The 27,514-nt window shown below is 34.8% G+C and overlaps 4 protein-coding genes across 6 annotated transcripts; 3 read left to right on the forward strand and 1 right to left on the reverse strand.

Moving 5' to 3' along the window:
* The first annotated feature begins 239 nt into the window (after positions 1 to 239).
* Positions 240 to 1,841, forward strand: LOC106179219 (oligodendrocyte transcription factor 3). Its single transcript, XM_013562755.2, has one exon. The coding sequence runs from the start codon at positions 561 to 563 to the stop codon at positions 1,308 to 1,310; it is 750 nt and encodes a 249-aa protein (XP_013418209.2). The 5' UTR covers positions 240 to 560; the 3' UTR covers positions 1,311 to 1,841.
* A 5,243-nt stretch (positions 1,842 to 7,084) lies between these two features.
* Positions 7,085 to 10,884, forward strand: LOC106179224 (uncharacterized). The gene is made up of 4 exons (XM_013562760.2): positions 7,085 to 7,234; positions 8,254 to 8,407; positions 8,898 to 9,047; positions 9,288 to 10,884. The coding sequence occupies exons 2-4, from the start codon at positions 8,275 to 8,277 to the stop codon at positions 9,332 to 9,334; spliced, it is 330 nt and encodes a 109-aa protein (XP_013418214.2). The 5' UTR covers positions 7,085 to 7,234; positions 8,254 to 8,274; the 3' UTR covers positions 9,335 to 10,884.
* Positions 10,885 to 12,155: 1,271 nt separating this feature from the next.
* LOC106179225 (tRNA (guanine(26)-N(2))-dimethyltransferase) lies at positions 12,156 to 20,402 on the reverse strand. 3 transcript variants are annotated; one of them, XM_013562762.2, is made up of 6 exons: positions 20,233 to 20,402; positions 18,596 to 19,728; positions 18,041 to 18,149; positions 17,654 to 17,744; positions 13,589 to 13,879; positions 12,156 to 12,711 (listed from the first exon to the last, which is right to left on the reverse strand). In XM_013562762.2, exons 2-6 carry the CDS (start codon positions 19,725 to 19,727, stop codon positions 12,544 to 12,546), a joined length of 1,791 nt encoding a protein of 596 aa, XP_013418216.2. In that variant the 5' UTR covers position 19,728; positions 20,233 to 20,402; the 3' UTR covers positions 12,156 to 12,543. The 3 variants fall into 3 exon arrangements, with proteins under 3 accessions (XP_013418216.2, XP_086875333.1, XP_013418215.2); XM_087019207.1 differs by lacking the exon at positions 20,233 to 20,402 and adding an exon at positions 19,980 to 20,110 and having other exon boundaries at positions 17,663 to 17,744; XM_013562761.2 differs by lacking the exon at positions 20,233 to 20,402 and adding an exon at positions 19,980 to 20,109.
* Positions 20,249 to 26,720, forward strand: LOC106179226 (phosphomevalonate kinase). Its single transcript, XM_013562763.2, has 4 exons — positions 20,249 to 20,380; positions 21,254 to 21,317; positions 21,978 to 22,266; positions 22,507 to 26,720. Exons 1-4 carry the CDS (start codon positions 20,271 to 20,273, stop codon positions 22,656 to 22,658), a joined length of 615 nt encoding a protein of 204 aa, XP_013418217.1. The 5' UTR covers positions 20,249 to 20,270; the 3' UTR covers positions 22,659 to 26,720.
* Positions 26,721 to 27,514: the final 794 nt, after the last annotated feature.

Here is a 27,514-nt window from a genome sequence, read left to right on the forward strand (position 1 = left end):
TCAAGACGGCAGGTACCTATTATTGCTACCGTAAATCTTCTTTGTAAACACAGAGCCTTCGAGATCAATTTAATATTTACATTTTAGACTTAAATCTGATTCTTGCTTTAAATTCGACAAAGTTAGACTATTTTATACATTTAGATTCTTTTTTATACGAAATATCAGCCGTAAAATTGTGTAAGAAGTACGTCCCAAGTCACCTATTGTCACCAGTAATCAGTCTGAGGCTCTAAGTCCCCGCCTCCTGTCGCACGTGTGAAGGTATAAAAGGTGTTGCTGGTTGACGATTGCTCATACCCAGCCAACTCAGCCAGGTACATGTATAGTGATAGCCAGACGGACGCACTTCGATAACCTGGTGAGAGTATAGCAGAATGTTCTACAGGGGCCTTTACATGTAATCTGAATACTGACCTATGTTAATTAAATCTAACTGGTAGAGAAAGAAGAGGAATCCGGAAAAACTGTTTAGTATCTGGCTCACTTTTCTGTGTCCTAAAATAAGATAACTGAAACAGAAAGTCGTCATCACAGACGTAATTATTACCACATTAACCATGGAAGAAAACCCAATGTCTTTGAACCAGCAAAACAATACTGTCAATGAGATATCGACGGATTCGGGTCCTGGCAGTCCAGCTAGTAGCACCAGTAGCCTCACAGAGAGCTACAACAGTACATCTCCTGTCTCTGCAAATCAAGCTCTCCGAAGAGTTCGTAAAATTTCCAAGAGTCTGGCAGACAAGTGCGCTACGGAGGAGGAACTGCAGATGTTGCGCCTTAAAATCAACGGTAGAGAACGCAAACGAATGCACGATTTAAACTCTGCTTTAGACGGCTTAAGGGAGGTGATGCCATACGCTCACGGGCCTTCTGTAAGAAAACTGTCAAAAATAGCAACTTTACTGTTGGCCAGGAACTACATTCTCATGCTGAATAATTCATTGGAGGAAATGAAGAAATTGATCAGTGATGTGTACTCCTCCCAACCAAACAGGATGTCCATAGCGCATCCCGCAGTACCGCATCCTCCTCATGCTCACCTACCCCTGACCATAACCCCAGGCGCGGCATTGGCGCCCCACTCAGAACATTTCAAGACAGCCCCTGCCACCAGTATACCGTCATCTGTGTCATTACCACCGCCACCTCCTCCGTCATTGCCAGATAGGCATCACACATCTCCGTACGGACCGTGGCACGGTATTCCTTCCGTCCCCTGTACGTGTGCACAGTGCGCCTTTGACACGGTCAGGGTTTCATATGCAACCATGCTGAATGGGAAACATCCTCTTTCAAAACCGTGAAAATTCAGAGGTTTCTTGACATTTTGATGGATATTTAAAACTGATTATTTTCATAGAATGTCCAACAATTGGACTTCAATGTCTGATTTTGTCTGATCAGAAATGTTGATGCACATCCAGGTAAACAATAGCTTTATATTCATTGCAAGGTTGAATGAAGGATGCTAAAATCGGTAAGAACGTAGCAACTGAATGATTGAGGGAAACAATTGCCCTAAAAAAATAAGTCTTTAAAACAAACTATGCACGCTTGTTTACTATTTTATATATACATATATAAATTTATATTTAATTACACTTTTGCAGAGCATTTTTCTCTCAAATAGATTTCTAAAATTTTAAAAACTCAAAATGAAGACATATACGACAATTCTCAGATATTTAATTAGATGTGATGTTTTGCACATGTGATTTAAAGCTGTAGTATACCTTATTGGAATTGTGTTGGTATGTGCAAAATCTCAAATAGATGCAAGATATAATTGTGTAATTTTCTTTTGCAAATAAATATTAATATTTAAAAAAAACGGATGTAAAATGAAATTTTGTTAGATTCCTTTTATTTTGTTTTGCGTTACGATATTATGATAGCCTCAACACAACAGTTTTATTTTTAAAAGGCGAATCGGTCCTCTATGATCATGATGATAGTGAAGGGCTGCAAGGAAATCTTACCGTTACGGGACGAAACGTCTGAATAGCATAGGAAAGTGTAATATCATTTGTTCCTCCAGTTAGACTTTAGGGATTGAGGCTAGAAAAACGTAGAGTGTAGTTTTTTTCCGTGTAGAATTTTAAAATGTAAAATTTGACGGATTGAATTTTATAGGACTTGACAACTCAGTGTTCTCTAATACCAGGTTAGTGAAGATCTTGACTGGGTAATTGTGCAATTGTAACTCTTTTGCCCAAGGTGCTGTCCTCCTTGTTTTTACAATGAGGGCACACGACTTGCCGCCAAGCAGATTGACCGTCAATCGGCTAAATATGAGGCAACATGCACCAATGATTTGTATGATACATTCCTTGGCAGAGCCAGAGTCAACCTTTATGAGAAAATAACAAGATTTGAAATTAATCGTGTATCGAAAGTTAAGAGGATAAGCTGCGGTATGAATACTTGCAATATTTTTATTTATCAAGATATTGACTTAGCAGTGCCCGTTAAAGATTTTATTGGTATAAAACAAAAAATGATATAAAAACTCAAGTGCAAATTTCCAATGGATTACATAACGGTGACAACGTTTTGGCACTAGTTTCGGCATTCTGGAAATTTCCATCATTTTGACTAATAGCGCATTTTATCATATTATCATTCGGATGATACAATAAAGAATATATATATATATATATATATATATATATATATATATATATATATATATATATATAAACCTGTTTTACTATAGGCTCATATTTTCTAATGCAAATCAGGAGATCAGTGCTAACACCGCTCACAGACATTCAGATGTCTTCATTTTCCCATGAAAGATTAAGCATACGCAGCGCGTCTTTCTTTCCTCAGTGAATGCTTAAGGGAGGCGCTCACCTGTAAAATAAAAACAGTTCTCTTTTTATTAATCTGACATGACAAGAGCGCGCACGCCATCTGCAGCCTCAATGGACTGTTTTGTTCAACCTATAGATGGAATTACCCAAAATTGTCGTCTGCGCTCAATTTTCCGTTCGCTTAAGTTCATTTGTTGCAATTTCAAGTTCAATTAAACAATAAAGATTTGGTTTCAGTTTCAAAACAGCATACAAAACGATGTTTAATGCATTTGTGTCAACTTCCTTCTTTATAAAGACACATCGCCATTCCGTATCAACATAAGGGTAGGAATACTGTAAAATAAATCTTGTAAAACCAAGATTTTCGTTTTAACTCCTCCTATGTTGACTTTGGTACGTAGGTTAATTACAAAAAATGTATGACTGGAAATGCTAAACGCTCATATCGAAGGTAGTTCAAATAAGTAAATGACTGTCAATTCATTAGAAAATGCACGTGCTATTTTTCCACCTGTTTCTTATTTTGCTCAACGTGGCTTGAAAAGGCTTTCTGCCTCTAAGCTTTAGCTCCACCCTAATGACAGGGTGCATTCAGTTCTCTCTGAAAACTGAAATGTTTGCTTATAAAAAGAATTACGTATGATTTTTAAGAAGGCTTTATAGAATCTTAATCAATTCAGCTATCTAATATATATGATTTTGTTACACCTTATATCAAGATTTGCACAATGAAAAGAAAATTGTCAGTGGCTGTGCTGTATTACCACAATCAATTTTTAATCAAAATGTTGTAAGAAGGTGAAAAAGGGTTTCGGAAAATCAGAACTTCCATAGCCACAAACGTATAAATTAACGTACTTAGCACAGCTGTCCCGGTTTGTGTTTCTCAATAGAGAATGTCCCGATACAATCACCTCCTTTGGTCCCTTGGACCCCAAGGTTGTAATATTAAGGTGTAGGTACTTACTAAAACAGTGTGTTTTATTAACAAAAGATGCATATGAGAAGTTAGGACAAGATAATTACTTTTGTCCGTAGTGAACCTGGCACTGTTTTCCCGCGCCCCTTTCCGTTTTTTAATTATCATTCTTAAATCAAGACATATGCCTTCTCGCAGACTTTGGTCCTCTCATCTGAGTAAGACTGATCGTCCTTCCCCCCGAGGAAGTCATAAAATTTGCAACCATGCGTTCAGGGGATTGGTGTCTATTGTACAGTTAATAAAGCCCAAAGAAACCAAAAGAAGTTAATTAGGACTAAATTGACATTTTGTTTAATTTTGGCGCAATAAAAAAATTAATTGATTGCGAAACTGGTGCTTAACGTGTGCACGACCTGGCGGTAAAGGTCAGTAGCAGCACCAATTGCAGCGCATCTTTCAGTGCCCTGCTAGACGGTAGCGTCTCCTCCTTTAATCCTAGAAGATAACAGATTTATGCTCGCCATTTCTTTTTGTTACAGTAAGACATTTTCCTTTACCATCGTGATTGAGTTGAAAAAGTTTATTTCTGTTGCTGGCACCAGTTTCAACGACCCACATCATTGTCCACCAGGGGATTTTTCCCACCAAAGGTCTGGCTTAGTCAAGTTATCTTTGCACTTTATTCCTGTTCATTGTTGTATTGTAAATGTGCAAGTTCTTTAAATTTTGCCAAATGCTTGAAAAATAGATCGATACTTTAACAGAAAATATTAAGTCTGTTTACGGCCGGACTTCATCTAAGAATGGGGCTGTGATAGATGTGACAAGCTCCCCCCCCCCCGCCATTCGCGCACAGTTTTTTTTTTATTATTACCTCCGACAAGGAGATTATTTTTCGTTACCGTTTGTTTGTTTATTTGTTTGTTTGTCTCTGCACTGCATAATGCAAAAAGTCATGGACGGATTTTTATGAAGCTTTCAGGAGAAATGATTAGATTACTTTCGTACTTAATTAACTAATGATGTACAGATTTTGATGAAATTTTCAGGATAAAATGTAGATCACAAATGGTCTAAAGAAAAAAGTATTGGAAATTTGTTGATGGTTCATCAATTATTGAATTAATTAATTATAATCGACGATTTAATTCATTTAATTTTCAGAATAGGTCAGAAATGGGCCAAAGAAAAAATTATTAGATTTTGGTGATGATTAATTAATTAATTAATTGGTTAATGAATTATTACTTAATTGTTTGTCTTGGCGGAGGTTGCGCTCTCTGAGTCCTTTTCTAGTTGTTTATGTTTTCAAGCTCTCCTCGGCTATAAACTCATCAATATAATTTGCATAATTATACTTGAGAAAATATGTTCGCGGTTTGTATTCCTTACGGTATAGAGTTTACGACCCAAGTACCATCTCTTTATGGTATTGCGTCAGGGGATTGTGTTGCGAGGTCCAGCTAACAGACCACAGCCTCGTGGGTTTACCCCGGGCCTACGTTGCCAAGGGAGCAGTAAACGTCAGCTGAGTGATAAATGAAGATTGTACATGACAGCTTAAGCGATGTCATGCAATGCCAACCTGCTTAATAAAAATTATCACTTCGTTACCGCCTAAACACAAATATGAGAAAATCAAACAAATGAATTCACCTTAATTTGTATAAAATTGTTCAACAAATCTGTGGATGCAGACAGTCTACAAGGTGAGTCTAAAAATTAATGCTTCTGGTGTCACAAAAAAATAAATCAATTCTCGTCTATTAAAAAGATTATCTTTGTGACCCCCTCTCCCTTGGCAAAATTCTGGATCCGCCATTGCGCATTCTACATTGAGAATGTTTAAATAAAGTATTGCTACCATTTAAATATCATAGATGCCAGCCTACTTAATTGGTGATGTCAGCGGTCATGTCATGCAGGAACCAATAAAACGCCCTGGTCATTTGAACCAACGCGAAGTTTTTAATGTCAACTCATAATGATTGATATATGTGTGTAAGTGTGTAGTGGGATATGTTCATGTTGAATTAAAAAGATAAAATTGTGTTAGTATGTGTATGTGCGGGTCAGAAATGTTCATGTTATAGTTATAGAGGTAACAAAATATAATTGTGAGTGCGTGTTTCTTTTTTTAGAAAAAAAGGCTGAAGCAACAACAAATTACCTGGATCTAATGACTTTCGTCTTCAACTTGAATACAACCGGCGCAAGGAAAAGAATGATCGAATAAGGCCTACTTATGAACACGAAAATCTAAGAAAGGAACAGCATCAAACCAATCTGCTCGGGTGCGTTACTTGAATTTACGCAAGTATACTCCCACTTGAAACATATAATATTCGGTTAGAATATAATATTACCAAGGAGTTTCAACTGTTGAAACTCCTTGAATTTTACTAAAAGATTATTTATGATAGAAAACATAAGTGTACCACACATGGGACTTTTGCAAGTCAATATAAAATTTAAGATTAGAATTTTAAGTGGCACGGTAATAGTGTTAAACTTTGTTCGAAAACAATTAATTTATTTTGACGTTGGTCAAAGAACCCCCATACCAACTTTAAAGAAACAAGATCAAGTTGAGACCACGACCATTCACGAAATGTTTTTCATCGTACTATTATAAGGGATCCTACAGTTCATCCAGCAAGTAGCCTACCTGTCTTGTTCACATAATCTCTTTCTTTGCAGATCATACAAAAACACATATGGCTTTCACCCTTACTTTTTTGTTCTCTCCCGAATTAAAAACAATAAAAAACACAGCGGGTGCGCTCTTCCTTATTCGTATTGCTTGCATGGTGTGTGTGTGTGTGCGTGTGTGTGTGCGTGCGTGTGTGCGTGCGTGTGTGTTTGTGTATGTGTGTGGGGGTGGTCAGGGTGATTTCCATTTTGTCAGATAATGCGAATGAGAAAACCAATATTTTTTCTCTCCAGATATCTCTTTTTTTTTTTTTTTTTTTTTTTTTTTTTGGGGAGGGGGGGGGGGGGGCTTGCCAGTTTGCATAACATCCAAGGCGTGTTACCTAGCTAGAGTTGTGGGGATCTAGACTGATCTGTTATGAATTAAAAAAATAGTTTTTAACAGTTCAAATTTTGTCTTTTTCGTGACAATAATAAATAGTTATAGTTACAAAAACAATTAGTTCTCGTCCCTTATTAAGAGCGGACACCAAATGAATGAATCATCAGTAAAAAAAATAATTTAACTTCAGAACAAGGGCACTGCCTCCGGAGCTACGGCTGAAGCATCACAGGTGCTATTTTGGCACACGGTGCTGTTGCAGTGCCTGGAGATTGTAGTAGCTGAGCAAACCTTTATTCTGCGAGGTGTTGTGAAATACTGCGTCTGTTGAGCCAGAGCGTCAACAACGCAAATTACTGTAAGCAGTGGCAAATAAGTGAGTCATAACGCATGCGCATGTAACTTTTAAGTCAGCAAAAGGAACCATTTTGCCAGGACATAAGTTTACAGAGTGTAAGTTACAACTTTCAATTATTCAGATAACCGTGTTACATGTTCAGATATTATTCCAACGGTTCTTTGATGGTTCTAATTGCCCCATTACTCTTACTTGTCACCATCAATTGTTTCTCATTTTCCTATAGGAGAATATCGGGATCAAAGGAAAAGCCTTTGATCTTCTTCCTTTCTAACTGAATGGCAGTCATTTGAAGTAATTTTGTCTGGTCTTTCAGACCTAGTAGTACATGGTGTTTCACAAGGAAGTGTACTAGATCCTCTCCAGTTAATATATGCATCCTTGGACATAATAACGATTTTGTCCATGATGTATCTAAACAATAGTTCTTGGTGAAATCACAATGACATGCATCTGTGGAATTGACTTCACATATACGCCGATGATAATCAGCTGTATATTCCCTGTAATATCAAGAATCCTGAAATATCCTGAATAATATTGGAATTTTCCATTGTCCAGTCCTCATCATTTTGACTTTATTTTCAGCTATGTATTTTCAATGTTCCGCATCTCTCTCTTGTGTAAATAGAACTTAGAAGACCCTTGGTGAGATAATTGACTTACTTCAAAACATGCCTGTTTTTTTTACTACTTTCTTAAGAGACTCATTAATTTGAAAGTAAGAAGACAACATAATTGAAGAGCATAACATAAAAACTAAAGTTATAGCAGATGTTATTGGCACACTATATCATATCACAAGAGCATATCATATCCTATCAGTTCATAATAACATATATATTTAATCTGCATATTTAATACTATTTTCAACACAAGTCGTCCGGTGTATGTGACGTACAAGAGCATAATTAAATCGAGGTGCAGTTGACATATTTAAATGACTTGTATGTCACATACAGTGGACAACAAATAGTTAACTGATTTATCCCATGGCTGGCGCTTCAAACCATAGGATGAAGGCGCCAAAGCTTTTTAAAATACAGGTGAACATGTGAGCCAAATATGAGTTATTATAAATTATTTTTATTTACTATGTCTTTTTTTTTTTCAGAAACGAGAAAAACCACAAAACATGGGTTTAATGAAAGGTTTACTGAGTGCTGTTGGAGCAATAGTATTAATAATCATTGGTGTGATTGTTCTGGTATATTGTTTAAGAAAGAGGAGGCAGCGACAAATGGACAAAACTGTTGTCACATATCAAAGTAAGTGAACTTTTTGGCAATTCTCTTGTGTTACTTCGAGGTGAGATAGCAAATGGTATGGGGCATAACTCCTGTCCATCCCTGAAAAAGATCTTTTCACTATGAGCCCCTAATTACAATGTAGTGATGAACAAAGGTATTATTTTGCCATATCAACCATTAATTCTGAACTAAGGCTTTTAAGAAAAATCACTGGCAGGGATTTGAAGTACTCAGCGGTAACATTAAATTGATGTTGAAACAATGTTTGTGGGGGTGTTCAGGTAAAGAAGAAGTTTGACAAACCAAATTTTGCAATTTTTACCCTAAAAATCACAATTTTGACATCAATAGTAAAATGACATTTATGTTAATGCAAAGGAATTTAGTCAGTGAACACTGAATATTCATCTATTATCCAAAATGTACTCAAAGACTTTTACTTGTCATCATCATAATCAAGAAGTTTTTGTCTAACCTTGTCAGTACCCTCAAGTCTTATAATTTGCAGGCCCACCACCACCAGGACAGCAGCCATACTTTCCACCTCAACCAGGACAACAGCAATATTACCCACCCCAACCGGTACAGCAGCCATATTATCCTCCTCAGCAACAAATGGCATATGGTCAGGGTCAGGGATATGCTCAGCAACCGCCTCGTAAGTGGCTTGTCAAACATTCAGAGAATTCTTTTTCATTTCAGAGCACATTGCTTTGAAAAAATGTATTAACAGTTGGCTTGCATTGAAATGAACGTATTTTTTCATTGCCCCACACAGGTGGTGCAATAGATAGCAATTAACAATGAAATGCATTTTTCCAATTTTTCTCACTTAAATTTTATATTCAGCTTTCCTTTTCACTACTCTTGTATATCTAAATATGTGAATTTGTTTCAGCCTATGCTCCACCAGCACAAGGCGGCTATATCCCACCTACTTACTGATAAGTGAAAAGCAGCATATAAAAACAATAATGTCACTGTGTGACAGGTTTTCCTCAGACGTGTTACAATATGGTGTTAGTGAGAGCGGCATTCTGTACAAAAATGGAGAGATATGTGAAAGATCCAGATTTACGACAAGCACTGCTATGTATGCAGCTGAATATTTAAACTACCTACTTTTCCCCCCAATTTTTTTTATTCTTTTTAAGGCTTTTTGCAAACATTTAGTAAGAAGTGCAATATATTTATATTTAAAACCAAGATGTAAAAATTGTATACATGATTTCCTATATAATATAGTAGAGCATTTTCCATTTATCTGTTAGTGTAGGAAAATAGGGGGAAGTAATGATTTAAAAGGGGGGGGGGGGTAACAACTTTATTTTGTCAAAGAAAAGTGCCATAAAAGGGATTTTCCTATGATTAACGACAGTTGTGTGGTATTAAGAGATTATTAGGGAGGGTAACCATCTAGAAGGTCTCCTTGGTCCGATGGCAAGCTCAGATTTGAGAATTGTGCTAATCACCATTTTGGTGGTAAAATGAAATTTATTATATTTCTTTGTTGTTTACAATGTATTTGTTGGGGAATTTCAAATCTCATGTGAAGAGTTATTATCCATTTAACAAAACTGTGCTGATGATTTTCAGAGGTTTAATTTTGTTTTAAATGTACTCAGAAATTAATGTAAAGATTGGATAATACTGTTGCTCAAATGCACTTTGTAAAATAATGGACCAGGCACTTTGTCATATCAAATGAAAGCATTTTGTAAATCTACTCCACTTAAAAAGTAGACAAACATACTATATATTTATGCAAAAACAATTCCTTTTGTCAAATTGATGCATTGTGATGCCATGCTTCAATTAGTAACTGTAACGATATCATGTTATTATGAGTTGCCATGACATTGATTAAAAGACTTCTGGTTATGTAAATTGTTGTGCCTTAGCTCGTGCAAAACATGTGCATTCAATTATACATGTACGTAATGGGTGTGCTTCTATTATGAGAAATAGATAAAGCCAACATGTATGTTTTGTGTTAAGGCAAATGTCATTTCTGTAGGCCACCACACATATTTAGCATGGAAGAACTTGATCTGTGGTTAACCCTGAAGTGCAAACAGGGGACCTTGAAAAACTGACACTGCATTTTAAAATTGTGACATAAAATAGGTGCCCTAAAATGTATATCAGTGAAACTTGATTGAGAGGCCACGATAGTCCCGTAAACTAAAAGTTATACTTGGCTTATTGGTTATCAGCACCAGATACCCAGTGTAGTGTGTCTGGGCATGAGAGGCCTCTGTAAGGTTGTGGGTATCATCATACAATTATTTTCTTTGTGTACCATCATCTGTATTTTATGCTTTATTTCTCTACATTTGTCACCATTTTATAAATATTGCATTTTGATACAAATATTAACTCAAGTTTAATGTACATGTTGGGTTTGTGACATTTGCACTGTATTTCCAATTTGAAAGATTTTTATATACAGGTACAGCAGTTATATATTAAAAATGTGTTATTGTATATTCTGATCACCTGTGTTTGTTCATTTCATTGCTGTAACTGTGATTCTGTCACATTTGTTCACCCTGTAATTGCCAAACTGTAAATTTGTCTTTTATTGACAAGGTTTTCTATGGCCAATAAGGCAGTTTAACTAAAATACGAAATCAGCTGATCATTTTTATGAAATAAATTGAATTTTTTGCATGTATATTTTGATTTTGCAATATTAGTGCCAAACTTAATGATTGTTTTACTTAAACATTTTTAGGGAGATTTATGTGATAAAATGGCAAATTTGAGTACCAGACACTAGTGGGCTAGATTTGGTCTTAAAGTGCAATTTAAGATAACAAGTGATCTTACACGATCTTAATCATTACAGCAGTAGTCTTAAAATGGACTGAATCTGCTTTTAAGCTCAAAAATGAACTAACATCTACTTAAGTGGTCAAGCAGTTTCCTCCCCTCACAATGGGGGATACCTCCCATCACAATAGAGGACACCTCTGTTCACAATAGGAGAATGTGTAAGGGGAGACAACTTAATTGGCTGTTAGACCAGAAATAGTCTTACTTGTGTTTTAAGATCATGTAAGACTATTTGTGAGCTTAAATTGCACTTTAAGACCAAATCAAGCCCACTAGTGAGAATGAAAATGCTTTCAAATTGGTTTATTAATAAAAAGCTTTTTTTCTTTTTATGGTATTTGCAGTCTTCAGGTCTTATAAAAAGAATAGCTGTTTATGATCTAGAGCTTTTGGTTTATAATCGCAAAGGCAGAATCGGAGACTCAAACTGCAATTCAAAGATATGAACATAAAAATAGTGGTTGTGAGCACCACATTTTCTTACCTGTTTGGTATGTCCCATATGTGACAAAGATTGTCAAGAGTGCATTACTTCCATATTAAAAATAGTTGGGTTGAGAAAAAGAACCCGTATCTTAATAGTGGGACACCTATATGAATGCTGGCCATTTTTTCCTTTGGTATGATGCTTGTGGCCACTTTTTTAAGAACAACCCACGTAAGCATAGATTAGTTCATTAACAGGCAGTGAACCCCCCCATCTTAACAGTTTCTGGAAAAAAAACGATTCATAGTTCTAAACTATACCAAATGGCAATGTTTTTTTTTTGTTAATCTTAATCCTTAATGAACTCGACTTTTGGTGACAAAGTTAATGACACTCCCAAAGTTAGGTTAAAAACATGGTGACAGCATTTTGTACAGCTGCACGGGTGGAGTGGAATAATCTGTGTATTCATTTAAAAGAAAAAGAATTGAGCTAAAAATACTTGTTTAAAGATGTTTTATTTATATCATTCTTTGTTCAAAATCTAAACATCCTAAATTATATACTGAAATATTAGATTTTTACTTGAATTATTTTGTCTTGATACCCATTTTTGTAGTCAAAGTATACAACTTGTTTCCATCTATTAATTGTACATATACTTTGGGAAATTTTGTATAGTCAACTGTACATGTTATTACAAATTTTATATTAATTTATTTATAAATTATAGAGGCCTAATTACATCTATATGCATTCCACTTTTCTCCAAATAGCAAGTTAACAATATCATCAGTGCTAATTCTGCTCAATTATACCAATGACTAGTATTTATTTGTGGTTAGACAGCAACTTGAACAAGAAAAATTGCATAGTTATCATTCTTATTTTATTTGCATGCATCCTCACTGAAACAACCTTGAACCACCTCCATGTGTTCCTCCTGCCGAGCCACCTTGTCTTTATCGTGGGAATATTTACAATCCTCACCAAGTGTGCACAACCCCTCTTGGTTCTTCTTACAGGGAAACTTCTTGTAGTCAATCACTTTCACTTCCTACAATGGTGAAAGACACAATTTTACCAACTTAACAAGATAACTGGAATTGAATTACTAAGCTCACTACTACAAGCATAAATGTTTATCATCCATAACCTCTTAATGTATTCTACTTAAAAGCTAGCTGGTGGCGTGTCACTCAGTTAAGCAGTTTGCACTCAGCAAGAGTCCCTGCAGTTGGATTGATCTACATAGACCGATAGGACCTTAATAATATTCATTGAAACTTTCAACTTTTAAGTAGGATTTGCTTCTAACTATTAAAGTTAATTTCTAGCCTTGAGTCATATTGTATCTTTCCTTGATAATTTATTATCATCATCATAAAAATAACCTATTTCAAAATCAGGGAAATAAATTTTTATGATTTTAACATCAGGGAAATCTATTTCATTTCTGGGAAAGAAAGATTTTCTGAACAAAATGGTTATCCATAATTTATGTTGTAAACAGTGAATAGTGCATTGTGATGATGCAGAAAGACATAGGTAATGCAGGCCTTGTAAACGGATTACACCGAACAATTATTTAGCACCAACAAAGCAATACCTAACATTCACTCACATTGGTAGTGCTGGTTAATTTGTGGGTTAAGTGATTAATATGGATGATTGTGCTAAATGATCTGCAGGTGGTGTTAGTAAATGCTTAATCCATTTATAAGGCCTGTAATGTCTCTCCACAAAAGTATTCAAGCAAATCAAAATGTGCAAACAAAACATTTGCAACTCGAATATAATGAATGCTTTATTTATTGGGAATTACAAGGAAATATTACATAAATCTCTTTTTTCAACTGAGAGAAATGCATACCATAAAACCTTGAAGGTAGAAGTACCTTAATAACGACTACACACACACAGGCTGCTTTTACCTGCACTCTCCTTCTTTTCCTCTTTCCTTGCAATCTTCGACTTTTCTCTAGGGGGGTTACATCATCCTCATCGTTTTGGGGTTTTGCAATAGGTTTGGGGCCCCAGTTAGGTTCAGGATTTTGCTGAAAACGAACCAGACCTTCTTTTCTGGACTTAGGGTTGGCTTTGGGATGAAGTTCAAAATTGGCCACCAACTGGGGTGCTTTATTTAGAATGGCTTTACCAGCTGATCCCTTTGTAAGTTTGCCATCTTTAGGAGGGTTCTGTTTTGCCCAACACCTCATAATGTCCTGAAAAGAAAATTAACCAGATAAAAAAGGCAGCAAAGCTCTCAAATGTACAGACAACAAGAAAGAAAATCCAGTCAAGCTGGTTTGCCAATTTGAGCTGTATTTCAATCATTCTTGCAAGTTACAACATGGGAAGTTTTCCTTTTAGTCTGGATGACTGGTGCTATATTTTGGCCAAATTGCTCAAAATGTGGAAAAAGCATGAAACTTGGCACAATTGTTCTTTGGTCTATGCTGATCATTTTTAAGGGCAGTGCCCAAAATTTCCAAGCGTTGCTTAGCAACCGATGCTATGGAAGTGAATTTCCTTAGTAACAAGCTAATTAGACCTTTCTTGTCCAGTTTAAAAAGTTTATAAATGCTAATAACTATGTTTCAGGGCATCAGAACTATCACTAGACTATTTTAAGGCAATTAAAACCCAAATTAACCTTAGCCACGATTGCTAGGAAGCATATTACCCTAGCAACAAGCATTTAAAGTTGCGTTAGTCTATTAAGTAAGGCAAATCTATAATACTAGCTAAGAACTACACTTTTGAGCAAGATGTTCATACTTTTAATCCAGTAAGTTGAACCAATTGTGTGATAACACACATCCGATCAAATAAATTGCCAGTGCAGAAATTTAAGGCAGCATGTTCAAAATTAGTAACCAGCCATTTCCATGCTTTTATCACCTTACGACTCTTTATAAAACTTTGCAATAGTTAATAATAATAATAATAGTTAATTCTCCCTTGTATGTGCAAGTAAGATATGGCATCTAACGGCCTTTGGGTGTGAACAGAAACTTTTGAACTTTATTGATTAACAAATAGAATTAAAATAGAACCATGCTGAACTGACAAAATACAATGTGAAAAAAACTTTTTAGAAAATATTGAACAAAATGAAAAATATCTTGGAAATCTGGTCTCTGAGAAACCTTTCAATAATAGGAAAGTCAACAGTGGTTAAACCTTTAGTATTTCTCATCTTACGTAGGGCATGTATAAACTCTCCTACCAGCCCCCCCCCCTCCCTCAATACTTAAAATATGCATATCATATTTAACTTTATCAGGAATGGAAAAAGATACAAAATAAAATGAGCAAGGATGGCGTCTGATTACAAAAATGGACGGAAAAAGGTACAGCAAATAAAAATTTTTCCAAGGCCCTAAACTTTACATGGCTTAAGAGACTTCTTTATGAAGAAAATAAGAGTAAGTGGAGAGCGTTTTTCTTGGCAAAATGTCAGGAATCGGTAGTAACAAAAGGTGGATTAAAAATACTAAAAGCAACTTCTTATCCCTTTTGGCAAACATTATTGGTTCTTTGAGTGAAATTCAGGAAAATTTCAATTTAACCCCAGATGAAATCTTATCACAACCATTATGTCAAAACTCAAAAATTGAAAAAAATTAAAAAACTATTTTCCATAAAAGATGGTGTAAAATGTTTTTGTTTTTTTTACATCAATGATATTATTAATGACATTTGAACTCCCCTCTGTCTAGAGGAACTCAACAAAAAATCAACCTTAACACTAACTTTCTGGGCTAATTCAGCATGTTAAATACTTGTTGCTAGGGTAATATGCTGCCTAGCAACTGTTGCAATGGTTTACTTGGGTTTTTAATGTCTTAAAATAGTATAGTGATAGTTCTGATGGTTTGAAACATTATTAAAAGCCTTTTTAAATCATTTAAACTGAACAAGAAAGGTCCAATTAGCTTAATTGTTACTAAGGTAAATCACTTCCTTAGCAACGGTTGCTAAGCAATGCTTTGAAATTTTGGGCACTGCCCTTGAAAATGATCAGCATAGTCCAAAGAACATTTGTGCCAAGTTTCATGCTTTTTCCACCTTTTGAGCAATTTTTGCACCAGTCATCTAGACTATTTTAGAGCATTTTCAGTAGCACTGTACAAAATATTTTTTATCAATTTTGATGCAATGTTACATAATAATAAACAGCTTATAATCACCATCAGTTTTAAATTATGCACTACAGATAACATAGATATCTAGAAAATGTGGATAAAATATGCCAAAACAAAAAGGGAAGAAAAACAGCATAACTTTTGGAAAAACGATCTGATCAGGCTCATTTTCAAAATTGAAATGTATTTCAAAAATATTCATCAGTTCTGTAAGTTTGAAGACAATAGGTAAAACTGTTTTCATTTTTTTTATAATGGTGGATAAAATATGCTGAAAAAAAGAAAAAAAACACAACTTATGAAAAAATGGTCTGATCAGGCCAATTTTCAAACTTAACTTATATTTTATGAATATTCATCAGTTCCCTAAGTTTGCAGACAAAAGGTAAAATGGTTTTCATTTTATTTGCATAACAGTTGATAAAAAATGCTGCAAAATGCAATTAAAAAAGAAAAAAAACTTTTGAAAGAAAGGTACGATCAGGCTGATTTTTTAACTTGACCTATATCTTATGAATATTCACCACTTCCTTAAGTTTAAAGACAAAAGGTAAAACAGAGTCAAGTAATTCATATAACAATGAAAGTGCACGAAAAGTGTAACTGAAAAATTCGTCAAAACTCAAAATAGACCTGTGTAAGTTTTAAAAATTCTGATGCCATGCACAGTTGTTTTCCGCTCAAGCTTACAGGCATCTGTTTAATCAAACCAAGAAACCTTGGGTCAGGAGAGGTTTGCCAATAACAATCTTGATTGCTACTTGAAGATCACAGAGGCAATAACGCCGCCGGGTATTGTGCCACCTGTTGGAGTAGGCGCATTAGTAAGGACAAAAAAAAAAGGGATACCACCTCCAATGTTGTGCTTGACAAGCTCTTCAAAATACAGTAAACAAGATTTCTCATTTTGTTTTTGTTGAAAATTACAGTTTAAAACAAAATCATGGTGAAAAGTAAATGGTCAAATCCAGATTTGTGAAGTGCGGTTCATAACAAAAAGTAGGCCACATGTCAATGTCAAGGTCACAGTTGGATTGCCAGTATATATATATATTCCTATTCAAGTTCGATAGTAATTATGGGCGTACCTCCATCAGTTTTGGAGATATAAGGGACTGAAAATTTGTAAAGTTCAGTTTGTGGTGAAAAGAAGGTCAAAGGTCAATTTCAGGTCACAGTATGATTACCATTAGGTATGCTTAGGTATGTGTACATGCTTAGGTATGTGTAGTTTCTGAAAATCGGCACAAATATAAATGTTTTTGCAAAAAATTCCCATTTTTATCAAATTTTGGCCCGTTTGACCTTGAAATAAAGGTCAAATCCAGGGGCATATTTAGAATCTCCACATGACTTTCGGTCAGACTTCTATAGTAATTTTTCCCATAATTCCTTCAGTTTGGGAGATATTTAACATTGAATTTTCAAAAAATTTGACAAGGGTGCGTTTCAAGGAGTGTCATGCCCAGGCGAATGTACCGACTGAGACAAAAAAAAAAAAAAAATACAGGGTATTCAAGTTGAGATTATATGTGACCTAAATCCAAGAGATGATGACACAGGTCCTTGTGGTCTAGGAGGAGAAGTGGCAACTTTTATGCCATGCCATCCTATGGAGCCGGCGGACCTGTGCGAGACAAGTAGGGACTAAAACCATGAGTACTGCCAGCAGACACACTGGTGGTACTAATTAATTTCAGTGTGCACCAACATTCTGTATATGCATTTTTTTATCAATCTTCTCAATAAACAATTGCAGCTACACATCATAGCTGGACATTGTCAAATGACAATTGAAGTCTCAGACTGATAAGAAAATGAGAGAAACAATAAAAATCTTTCTCTTACCCATATGACCTGACTCGGTGCTTTTGTTTTCAAGGAACCCTGACATGTATGTGAAAATGTCACATCATACCCAGCATGCAATATGGCCGATCTGAAAAAAATAAAACACGAAATGAAAATATACAACAAAATACATTACTTAGTTCTTTACAAGCATGCTCTCAGCAGACTTTTTTAAAGCATAAGTGAGCCATGAGTTGCAAGTTAAAGCTGAAGTTTGCAAAATAGAGGAAAAAATCAGTAATTATTTTCTCTATTTCATGTAAAACAGCAGGCAATGTTGTTCTCCATATTGTGTTCCTGTATACTTTGACTGTGCACAGATAAGAGCACAATGCAGCCTAGTTTTCTACTCTTACAATGATATTCAAAACTTAATACAATTACCGCAATTGCACCAGCGAGGGTGTAACTGTCCGTACCACTGTACTTAGTCGATCAAGAGTAAAGTGTAATGGTGAATCTTGGAGTTCTTCAGATATAACACTGAGAATACCTGGAAAAATAAACTAGATATACATAACTAAAACTAAAAGCTTCAATGGCATAAAGACAAAATGAAAGGCATATTATTTTTAAGAGTTCAGGACTTTTGACCTCAAAAAGGGGTACAGCCAGCCTACAAGAAGTAAATGCTCCAGATCCCAGTGGTTTTCTGACCAACAATCCATACACATTACCTTATCATCATATGCAATCATTTGCAATCAACTGAATTCAACAGTTCATGTAACACTGGCATTACCCTATATGAGAGAGCCATGAAAATTCAACAAAAACATTTGGGATGAAAAAATCCAAGATATGTAGTTACTCTTTTCACATGATATTTCAAGTATAGTGTGTGTAATAATAAAAAGACAAAAATCCTAAATTATCCACGTAATCGTCCCCCCTTGATATTGAATAATGTCTTAAAAAGTCCATCTTCAATGTAATTACCTATTATTCTTTGTGAGGTATTTAGGGCATCTGGATTCCCCTGTATCCTTTTCAGTATTCTGTTTACAAACTCCACATCATGTATGGGAGCTGTCCAGACAGGACCTCCAATGTGATGTCTATGTCCACAGTGCCCACAATGTTCCTCTACAGAAGGACCTGTGGCTACGCAGTACTTGAAATTATTTCCCTTGGTAGGTATCTCTTTGCACAAATTCTGTATGCTGTAAGTCTCACAACCAGTGCACAAATACACCATTCCCATATTGGCTGCAGATCGCTTCATTTTTTGTGCTCCTGTGTAAACCAGAACAAATATTCGGACATAAAAATCTACACTTACTGCCAGTAAGGGTATAATATACCTGGAATACCTACTAGCATGGGACTGGATGCTTTGCAACACAATTCTCAGTGCCATCTCATGACAGAAAGAGCCTCGGAGGGGCATGGAGCCATACTTAGCATAGCAGTTTTCAGGACTATTGCCACACAGCACAGCAGTATCAGTGCTGGTTACACAGAGTAAACCCCCATCTGTTACAGCTTGCACTGCTGCATCAAGAAATGGAGATGGGCTGCCATAGGGATCTAAGTCAACAACATCAAATCGCTCCTTCTTGCTTCTGTGCTGGTACATGAGGAGGGCTGCATCTGCACAACTTGGAGAAATTAAATGCTGCACCTTATTGTGTTGTGCATTGTGTTTTATTATTTCCACAGCAGCTTCACTGTAATCATTTGTTACTATTTCTTTTACTTCAGGGATTTCTAAAGCAAAACGCATAGAACGTAAACCTGAAGCTGACAGCGCTTCTAGAATCTTAAGGCCAGTAGTTTCTGTGTCTTCTGAGATATCAGCTGCAGGTGTTTCTACTTTTGATGCCGTATGTTCTCTTTTATCAGCCTGTTCTGATGCTTCTTTAGCACCCTTTCTCTTTGCTTGTTCTATTTTCTTTGCAATGTATTCCTGTGAAAACTCAGAGATGACTGCAACTGTGAGATCTCTATTAAACTCCTGAACAGGATTATAGAACACAGCTTTGGGATAAAAGGCTTCTGCTTTCCCTTCTTTTACAGACGTTAGATTATCCATAAAAACCTTTTCGTCTCCTTCCTTGGTGTCATTCATACTGTAATGAAAAGGAAATGTTAATGTTGATACTTTACATAATGCAGGTGTCCACAAGTCAGAGAAGAATGGATTAAGGTAAAAATATAAACATATATATCTGGTAATGTTATAATAAACGAAAACTAGCAAAATTTGGATGTAATCAAACGGCATAAATTACGCTTACGATTATGCCAGAAAAACAGGTAAGCAATGTGAAGTAAGTACATAAAGTAATCTCAGCAAGTTTTTATTTGTTAACTATCAAACCTTAATAAGACTGCTCTTTACTCCCGTGATGTGGACTTATCAAGTACCATCACAAGTCGTCCACGCTTCAGATGACCTTCACCTTATTCTGAGATCCGAATGGTTGTCTTACCAAGGATAAAGCATCACTGTTTGCACTATATATAAATATATTTGTCGAAAGAGTAAATAAAGATTTACAATATTCAGTTTGATACATTTTCTTGAAGACTATGTATTAAAAATTATGGGCAATATTTATTTTACTACTTACGGTGCTCAAACTTCTCCCATGATGCGTACCATTTAAAAATGTCTGACCGTCCGTCTGTGGTCTCTAGGATTACCCCTGCTGTGGTGCTAGTTTTTAGCGGAAAAAGAAAGTCTGGAAAAGATTTTATTACGGAAATCATACAGAAAAGGTACAATACAGAAATTGACGACACTTTTGAACTACCCCCCCCCCCCCCCCCCCCACCATATAAGTGTTCCATTTTCAATATCTTTTCTAAATTAAAGGTACATGTACTACGAGGTTTACCCTCCAAATGAGTTTTCCTCGGAAAGGGGGAGGGGTTGCATTCTTCTACTCACGAAGTATTGCGTCCCTGCACTTGATTCAATGTTTATTCCATATTTTACTTAGTTCAGTAATTTTTCAGTAAACTGGCCAGTCATATAAAACGAGATGTCTTCGTGTACGTCTCTGAAGGCCCATCCAAATATTTTGAGCTGAGGTATACTTTTCATTTATTCGTGTATTTTTACAGTACAATGAATCGCCCCCTTTAAACTATTTTAAATATTCTAATGATTATCAATATGAAGTTATATTGAGACTTTGATTCAAATAAATTAGTTTTGAGTTTCACTATTTTCAATCTTTTTCTTTTTATAATGATGATAATGATACTGAAGTCTAAATCATTAAATTTTCAGTGGACTATATATTGTTTTACATTGTGAAAACACAGACATAACATAACATTTAGACATTGGTTTTAAGGATACATATAAAAGATATGTTAATATGTATTAAAATAGTTTTATACATAAAATAACTTTAATTACAAATTTTCCCTAAAAGAGATTTGAGGTCTTTTTATGAACAGACACATAAATATATGAGTGATTAGAGATAAGACAGTTGAAGTCACTATATTGGCAGCACTGAGGCAAACGTCATGCCTCAATGAAAGAGGTCACACATATACACATTCTCTGTACAGGCTTTGAAATTAAACTATTTTGCAGTCGATAATACAATTAATTTTTGATTTAATTTTTGTTTACAGACTAGGATTTGAAGTATGTAGCATTATGCGTTTGTCAGGGCCGCTGAAAAGTCAGTATGCTAAGGTAAGTGTACATAGAAAATGAATTAAATAGCTACTTGGCATTGTAGCCCATATAATCCTATATTGTTTGAATTTGATTTGAACTGCTGTTCAGTCATTTTTAAAGTATAACGATAGTACTTGTACCTTTTAAAAGTGTATAAGCAGTATATAAGTTTTATGGAAGTTTGTGCATGGTTTACTCATGCAGAGTATTGGCAGTGTTAAATGGACTTTAAGTTGATGACAACTAAAAACATTACAAATTGTGTTGACACATTAGTGTGTCTTAATGGCTGGTCAGAAAGCCTAAAAGCTATGGGAATTGTGAAAAACATTTACAATTACGCAGACCCTAACTATTGTATAGGTGATCATTTTTTAAGTTTCTGTCAGAAATTTTAAAGATATTCTGCTAACTACCTTGCCTAGTTCTCATTGAATCTGTTTCTTTGAATTTAACATTTTTCAATTTTCATTTATTTATTTATTTTTTGTTGTTATTGTTGCAATGTTTTTATTATTTAATTAATTAATTTATTTTTGGGGTATTTATTTGCCTGCAGCCATCTTGTTCAGATCATAATATTCACAATATGAGAAATTGAAGTTATTTCTGTGAGGGGTCCATCTTCAAGGATTAATTGCACATATACATGTTTATTTTATCATCTTTTATTAGGAACACCGTCTAGATGCAGATAGACTTTTAGATGCCACCTCATACAAGGAGCACTACAGAGCAGACATGATTAAATGGGGCGAAGAAAGACGCCAAAAAGATCCTAGTTACTTTTGCAGGCTAGCAACAGAGGGCATGTCTGCTTTGAAACCAGTATGGATTATATCTGATGCCAGGAGAAAAACAGACATTGAATATTTTAATAGTTTTTACAAAGAACAAACTCTGCTCATTCGTGTACAAGCCAAGGAAAGTGTGAGAATGGACAGGGGATGGAAGTTTACGTCAGGTAATGTCAGAATTGATAATGAAAACACAGACACTGGTTCAGTTGGCAAAACTTGACATTTAAAAATGAAGAAAAAAATGGCTTTTGTCTCTAGCTCCAATTTTTTTAAAGAAACCATGTTTACTATAAATATACTTCACTTACACAATTTCATTTACATTGAAAATAGAAAATCATACATGAAAGGAACCGTCTTTCATATTACTTTACCAGTAAGTAAATTTCATGTCTTTTTTCTAGGGGTAGATGATGCAGAGTCGGAATGTGACTTGGACAGTGGCATTACCTGGCATATGATCATTGACAATAATGGTCAGGAGGAGCAGTTAAACATCCATCTACAAACTTTGATAGATAAAATTAATAACAAACTTCAGTCACAGGATAGTTGACACCTATACAAAGTCCTGTCATGATATTTTTAAATATTAAAATACAAAATTCCTACCATCCACTGAAACAGTAGTTTTCTTTATCTATCTATCTATCTATTCTATTTTTTTCTCTCCAGGCTGTTTAATTTAGGGTTTTTTGGTTTTTTTAAACGAAAAATATGTATTCATTTAATTTTTTTTCCAAAAATAAATGTAGTTTTGTATGGTGATGAGGTTAATCTTTAAAGGACAGATACAGTGTTTAAACATATAACTGTCACCTGTGTCTATCTTTCAGTGCATTGTGTTTCATTATCTCAGTTTTAATTTCTACTATTGTGAGGGTTTGAGAGGGGTTTGAGAAATGAAACATTTTTGTAAAAAATGGTCATTGCCAACAACTACATTAAGGTAATTATAAACAATTAAACATCAACACAGAGGTTGCCTTAGAAAAGTTAACTGGTAACTGACTACAAGCAATGATAATTTTACAAACTTTAAAAAGTACCAATTAGGCAAACAGTGAATTAAATATACAAATTCCCATCAGTGGGATGGAATTATAATCTACAAGTAATAATCAGCAAGCCAAAACATTATTCTTATACATGGTAGCAGAAGACTAAATCAACAAGCTACTACAGGGTGGGAGGGTGGGAATTTTTGACAAGGTGTAGGCAAGAGAGAAATAACCGTTCACTGCTAAAGCTAAATTTGATTTAAAAGATGGAGGGGTCTACAGCTTACAGCTAGTCCAGCTTTATTAGAAAAAAAGGACACAATGTTAAATGATTTTTAACTATATTTTAATATTTAAATACTATAAAGCCAACAATTTTTTTGAAATATATACAGTCAGATAGGGGGACCTGAAATGATAGTGATGTCATTAGCAGAGTAGTAATGCGTGACCTTGATTAAAAAACAGATGAAAATGTTACTATGTTCCTTGTTCAGGATGTACTGAACGCGAAAAACTGATACCTTTAAAGTCCCCTTTACACTGGACGGCGTCTCGCCGTATGGCCCCGTTTAGAGTTTAAAAAATGCTGTACGTGCCGACAACCGGCCGATCATTGAACATTCATTCTGCTACCAAAGCAGTGGCGGATTTAGAGGGGGGAGGTCAGGGGGGTCCTGGGGGTATTTTTCCCTTTTTATGTACAGACACAGATGTGTCTGTACATATAGCCATCATCTGCGTCTGTCGTCGCCGTCGCCGTTGTCGCCGTCGTCGCCGTCGCCGTCGCCGTGCACTTTTACCGATAACACGATAAATGGAAAACTGTTTTTTCTTTTGGTATGAAACTTACAGAACTGATGAATATTCATAATACGCAGGTCAAGTTCGAAAATCAGCATGATCGGGTCACTTTTAGGGAATTTATGCTGTTTTTTCACTTTTTTCAGCATATATGCAGCACTGATAACACGATAAGTGGAAAACCATTTTACCTTTTGACTTGAAACTTACAAAACTGATGAATATTCATAATACGCAGGTCAAGTTCGAAAATCAGCATGATCGGGTCACTTTAAGGGAATTTATGCTGTTTTTTCACTTTTTTCAGCATATATGCAGCACCGATAACACGATAAGTGAAAAACCATTTTACCTTTTGGCTTGAAAGTTACAGAACTGATGAATATTCATAATACGCAGGTCAAGTTCGAAAATCAGCATGATCGGGTCATTTTTAGGGAATTTATGCTGTTTTTTCACTTTTTTCAGCATATATGCAACCCCGATAACACGATAAGTGGAAAACCATCCTACCTTTTGGCTTGAAACTTACAAAACTGATTAATATTCATAATACACAGGTCAAGTTCGAAAATCAGCATGATTGGGTCATTTTTAGGGAATTTATGCTGTTTTTTCACTATTTTTCAGCATATATGCAGCACCGATAACACCATAAGTGGAAAACCAATTTACCTTTTGGCTTGAAACTTGTAGAACTGATAAATATTCATAATACGCAAGTCAAGTTCGAAAATCAGCATGATTCGATTATTGTTAGGGAATTTATGCTGTTTTTTCACTTTTTTCAGCATATATGCAGCACTGATAACACAATAAGTGGAAAACTGTTTTTTCATTTGGCTTGAAACTTACAGAACTAATGAATATTCATAATACGCAGGTCAAGTTTGAAAATCAGCAAGATCGGACAATTTTTATGGAAGTTATCCTGTTTTTTTTTTTTTTTTTTTCAATTTTTTCAGCACTTTTATAACACCGATAACATGATAAGTGTAAAAATGTTTTTCCTTTCCTTGGATTGAAATTTACAGAACTGGTGAATATTTATTATACGCAGGTCAAGTTTGAAAATTGGCATGATTGGACTATTTTTACAAAAGTAATGCTGTTTTTTTCCCTTTATTCAGCATACATGCAACACTGATAACGCATTTTAAGGAAAACCAATCAGCCTTTTGTCTTGCAACTCACAGGAGTGATCAATCTGACCAGTATACAGATCAAGTTTGAAAATAAGCTTGATCAGTTAAGTTTTGATGAAGTTATTAGCCTTTTTGTATTTAAGTGGTTTTTCTTCAGATTTAATTCTTAAGCATGTTAACAGTCTCATAACGGTACTAATTGGATATGTTAAAGTGTTGTTTTAACATTTTCTGCTTCTTAACAATATTGTTAGTTGATTATATAAAAATGACGGTAAACCTATTATCCTGCATTGTGTAATAAAGTATCAAAAATGGAAAGGAACTCATCATTGCAGTTCGTCAGATTCAATCATTCACTATGTTCAGAATCTCCAAATGGAGCTAATTGGACATTATAAATTGTTCTATTGATATTTTTCCTATGTCAACAATTTTCCTAGTTGATCATTTAAAAATGACAGTTAATTGATGATGGTTTTATGTAAAAAAGGTGTTGAAAATGGAAAGAAAATCATTTCAGTACAGTTATCTCTTGTTAACATTTTGGCATTTTGAAAGTGTGACCCTAACTTCCATGTCCTTGGAGACCTTTCCATATCACATTTTCTGAATATCCATGATACTTTTATTTTTTTATAAAAAATTTGATGGTCATTTTGCTGTTAAGTATTATGTTATATTGCATGAAAGTTAAAGAAAACCCTATTTTGGACACTGCTGCCAGGATAGCGATTAAGGGAAAACCATGTTACTTATGATAATCAACCTTACTGAAAAGAGTGAAGTGCAGCTTGTGTTGGAAAACCATCGTAATTGTTTTCTGTTTTGAAAGCAATGCAGTACAGTGCTATTTGGTGCAATAAATGTATATGGATAGTAGGCAGTTAATTCAGGGTTATAAAATAATTTGCTTAATTGATTTTCAAGTTATTTCAGGGTTATAAAATAATTTGCTTAATTAATTTTCAAGTGGGTATTAAATGAGATTACATAAACACACATTGAGATTTCATTGTAAAGTCCCATCGGTTTAGCTTTCTTAACTGTGTCACATAATTAGGAATCGATTATTATTATGCAGGTAAATGTTATTTAATATGGAAAATAAGTTTACAAAAAAAAATTTGTGTAACGCTTACATTAATGCTAAAGATGAATAACAGTGCCTTATTATTCTCAAACTCAATAGGGTTATTCATATCATGTTAGTAATTGTACAGCTAGATTAAAAGTTTGAGTAGCAGCTTTATTGGTATTTTTTGTTATGTTTTATTTTACATTTTCTTTTAATTTTTTTATGCTGTTTTTTCACTTTTTTCAACATATATGCAACATTAATAACACAATATAAGAAAAACAGCTTAGCCAATTGTCATTATACTCACAGGAGTGGTCAATCTTACAAAAATGCAGGTTGAGTTCGAAAATCAGTGTTATCGGGCCATTATTTTAGAAGTTGTACTGTTTTTTCAAATTTCCTCAGATTCAATTCTTAGGCATGTTAACAGTCTCATTATTGAACTAATAAGATACGTAAAAGTGTGTGTTTGATATTTCCTGCATCTTTACAACATTGTTAGTTGATTATGTAAAAATGATGGTAAACTTGTTATCATGTATTGTGTAATCAAGTGTCCAAAACGGAAATAAACTCATATCATTGCAGTTTGTCAGATTCAATCATCCACATCTGCCATGATGACCATGATGGGAAAACCGTGTTCGTTATGATTGTCAAACTTTCAAAAAAGAAACACAGGACTAAAATGCAGCCCAAGTTGGAAAAGCAGTCTAATGGGCTTCTTTTTCTGGAAGTTATTCATTTTAGTGAAATATTCATTATCTTTTTGGCATATTCATTGTGGGACTCGGAGCTCCCATGGACATGAAGCCGGATGGTAATCAAATTTTCTACATGTTCATGCTATTTATAGTCAATAATCAAAAATTGGTGATAATTATTCTATAATTTATTATGTAATGTTACATCAAAATTGACAATAATCTTTTTGCACTGCTACTGCAAACATTATGAAAAGAAAACTGTGTTATTTATTATTATATTTAACTTAAGAGTATGATTTTTAGGATTGGCATGCAGTTCAAATTAGAAAGCCAGGTCAGTTGGGTTATCATTTATTATTGAATTTAATGCAATTTTGTGTGAAATTTCATTTTTCTCATTCTGGCACTTTCTAAGTATAAACTTGAACTCTGATGGGCCTGAAGCCTTATGCTTTTACTCTCATCGGTGTTACCTGTTGTGCAAAATTAAAATTTGATGTTGACTGTGCAGTTAAACATAATGTATTATTGCATCAGAAGTGGTAGTCTCCTATTTTGTGCATTATTGTTTTGTGCTCTTCTTAAGTTGTGACTTATGGGCCTGAAAGACCTTTGAGAGGGTCAGTCTATAAATTTCCCTTGGGTATCACTTCGCTAATTTCAGTTATAAAGTA

Source organism: Lingula anatina, chromosome 1 (assembly GCF_051362555.1).
Source record: "Lingula anatina isolate TDL-2025a chromosome 1, LinAna3.0, whole genome shotgun sequence".
Classification (NCBI taxonomy): domain Eukaryota; kingdom Metazoa; phylum Brachiopoda; class Lingulata; order Lingulida; family Lingulidae; genus Lingula; species Lingula anatina.

What these genes read in the sequence shown, in the direction of transcription:
- LOC106179224 (XM_013562760.2), top strand. Translation starts at nt 8,275, where the DNA reads ATGGGTTTAATGAAAGGTTTACTGAGTGCTGTTGGAGCAATAGTATTA. An exon ending in AACTGTTGTCACATATCAAA is followed by an intron (nt 8,408 to 8,897) that starts GTAAGTGAACTT and finishes TATAATTTGCAG; the next exon opens with GCCCACCACCACCAGGACAG. An exon ending in ATATGCTCAGCAACCGCCTC is followed by an intron (nt 9,048 to 9,287) that starts GTAAGTGGCTTG and finishes AATTTGTTTCAG; the next exon opens with CCTATGCTCCACCAGCACAA.
- LOC106179226 (XM_013562763.2), top strand. Translation starts at nt 20,271, where the DNA reads ATGTCTGACCGTCCGTCTGTGGTCTCTAGGATTACCCCTGCTGTGGTG. An exon ending in TGAAAAGTCAGTATGCTAAG is followed by an intron (nt 21,318 to 21,977) that starts GTAAGTGTACAT and finishes ATCTTTTATTAG; the next exon opens with GAACACCGTCTAGATGCAGA. An exon ending in GGGATGGAAGTTTACGTCAG is followed by an intron (nt 22,267 to 22,506) that starts GTAATGTCAGAA and finishes TCTTTTTTCTAG; the next exon opens with GGGTAGATGATGCAGAGTCG.
- LOC106179219 (XM_013562755.2), top strand. Translation starts at nt 561, where the DNA reads ATGGAAGAAAACCCAATGTCTTTGAACCAGCAAAACAATACTGTCAAT.
- LOC106179225 (XM_013562762.2), bottom strand. Translation starts at nt 19,727, where the DNA reads ATGAATGACACCAAGGAAGGAGACGAAAAGGTTTTTATGGATAATCTA. An exon ending in CACCGAGTCAGGTCATATGG is followed by an intron (nt 13,880 to 17,653) that starts GTAAGAGAAAGA and finishes TTTTCTTTTCAG; the next exon opens with GACATTATGAGGTGTTGGGC. An exon ending in GGAAAAGAAGGAGAGTGCAG is followed by an intron (nt 12,712 to 13,588) that starts GTAAAAGCAGCC and finishes TCACCATTGTAG; the next exon opens with GAAGTGAAAGTGATTGACTA.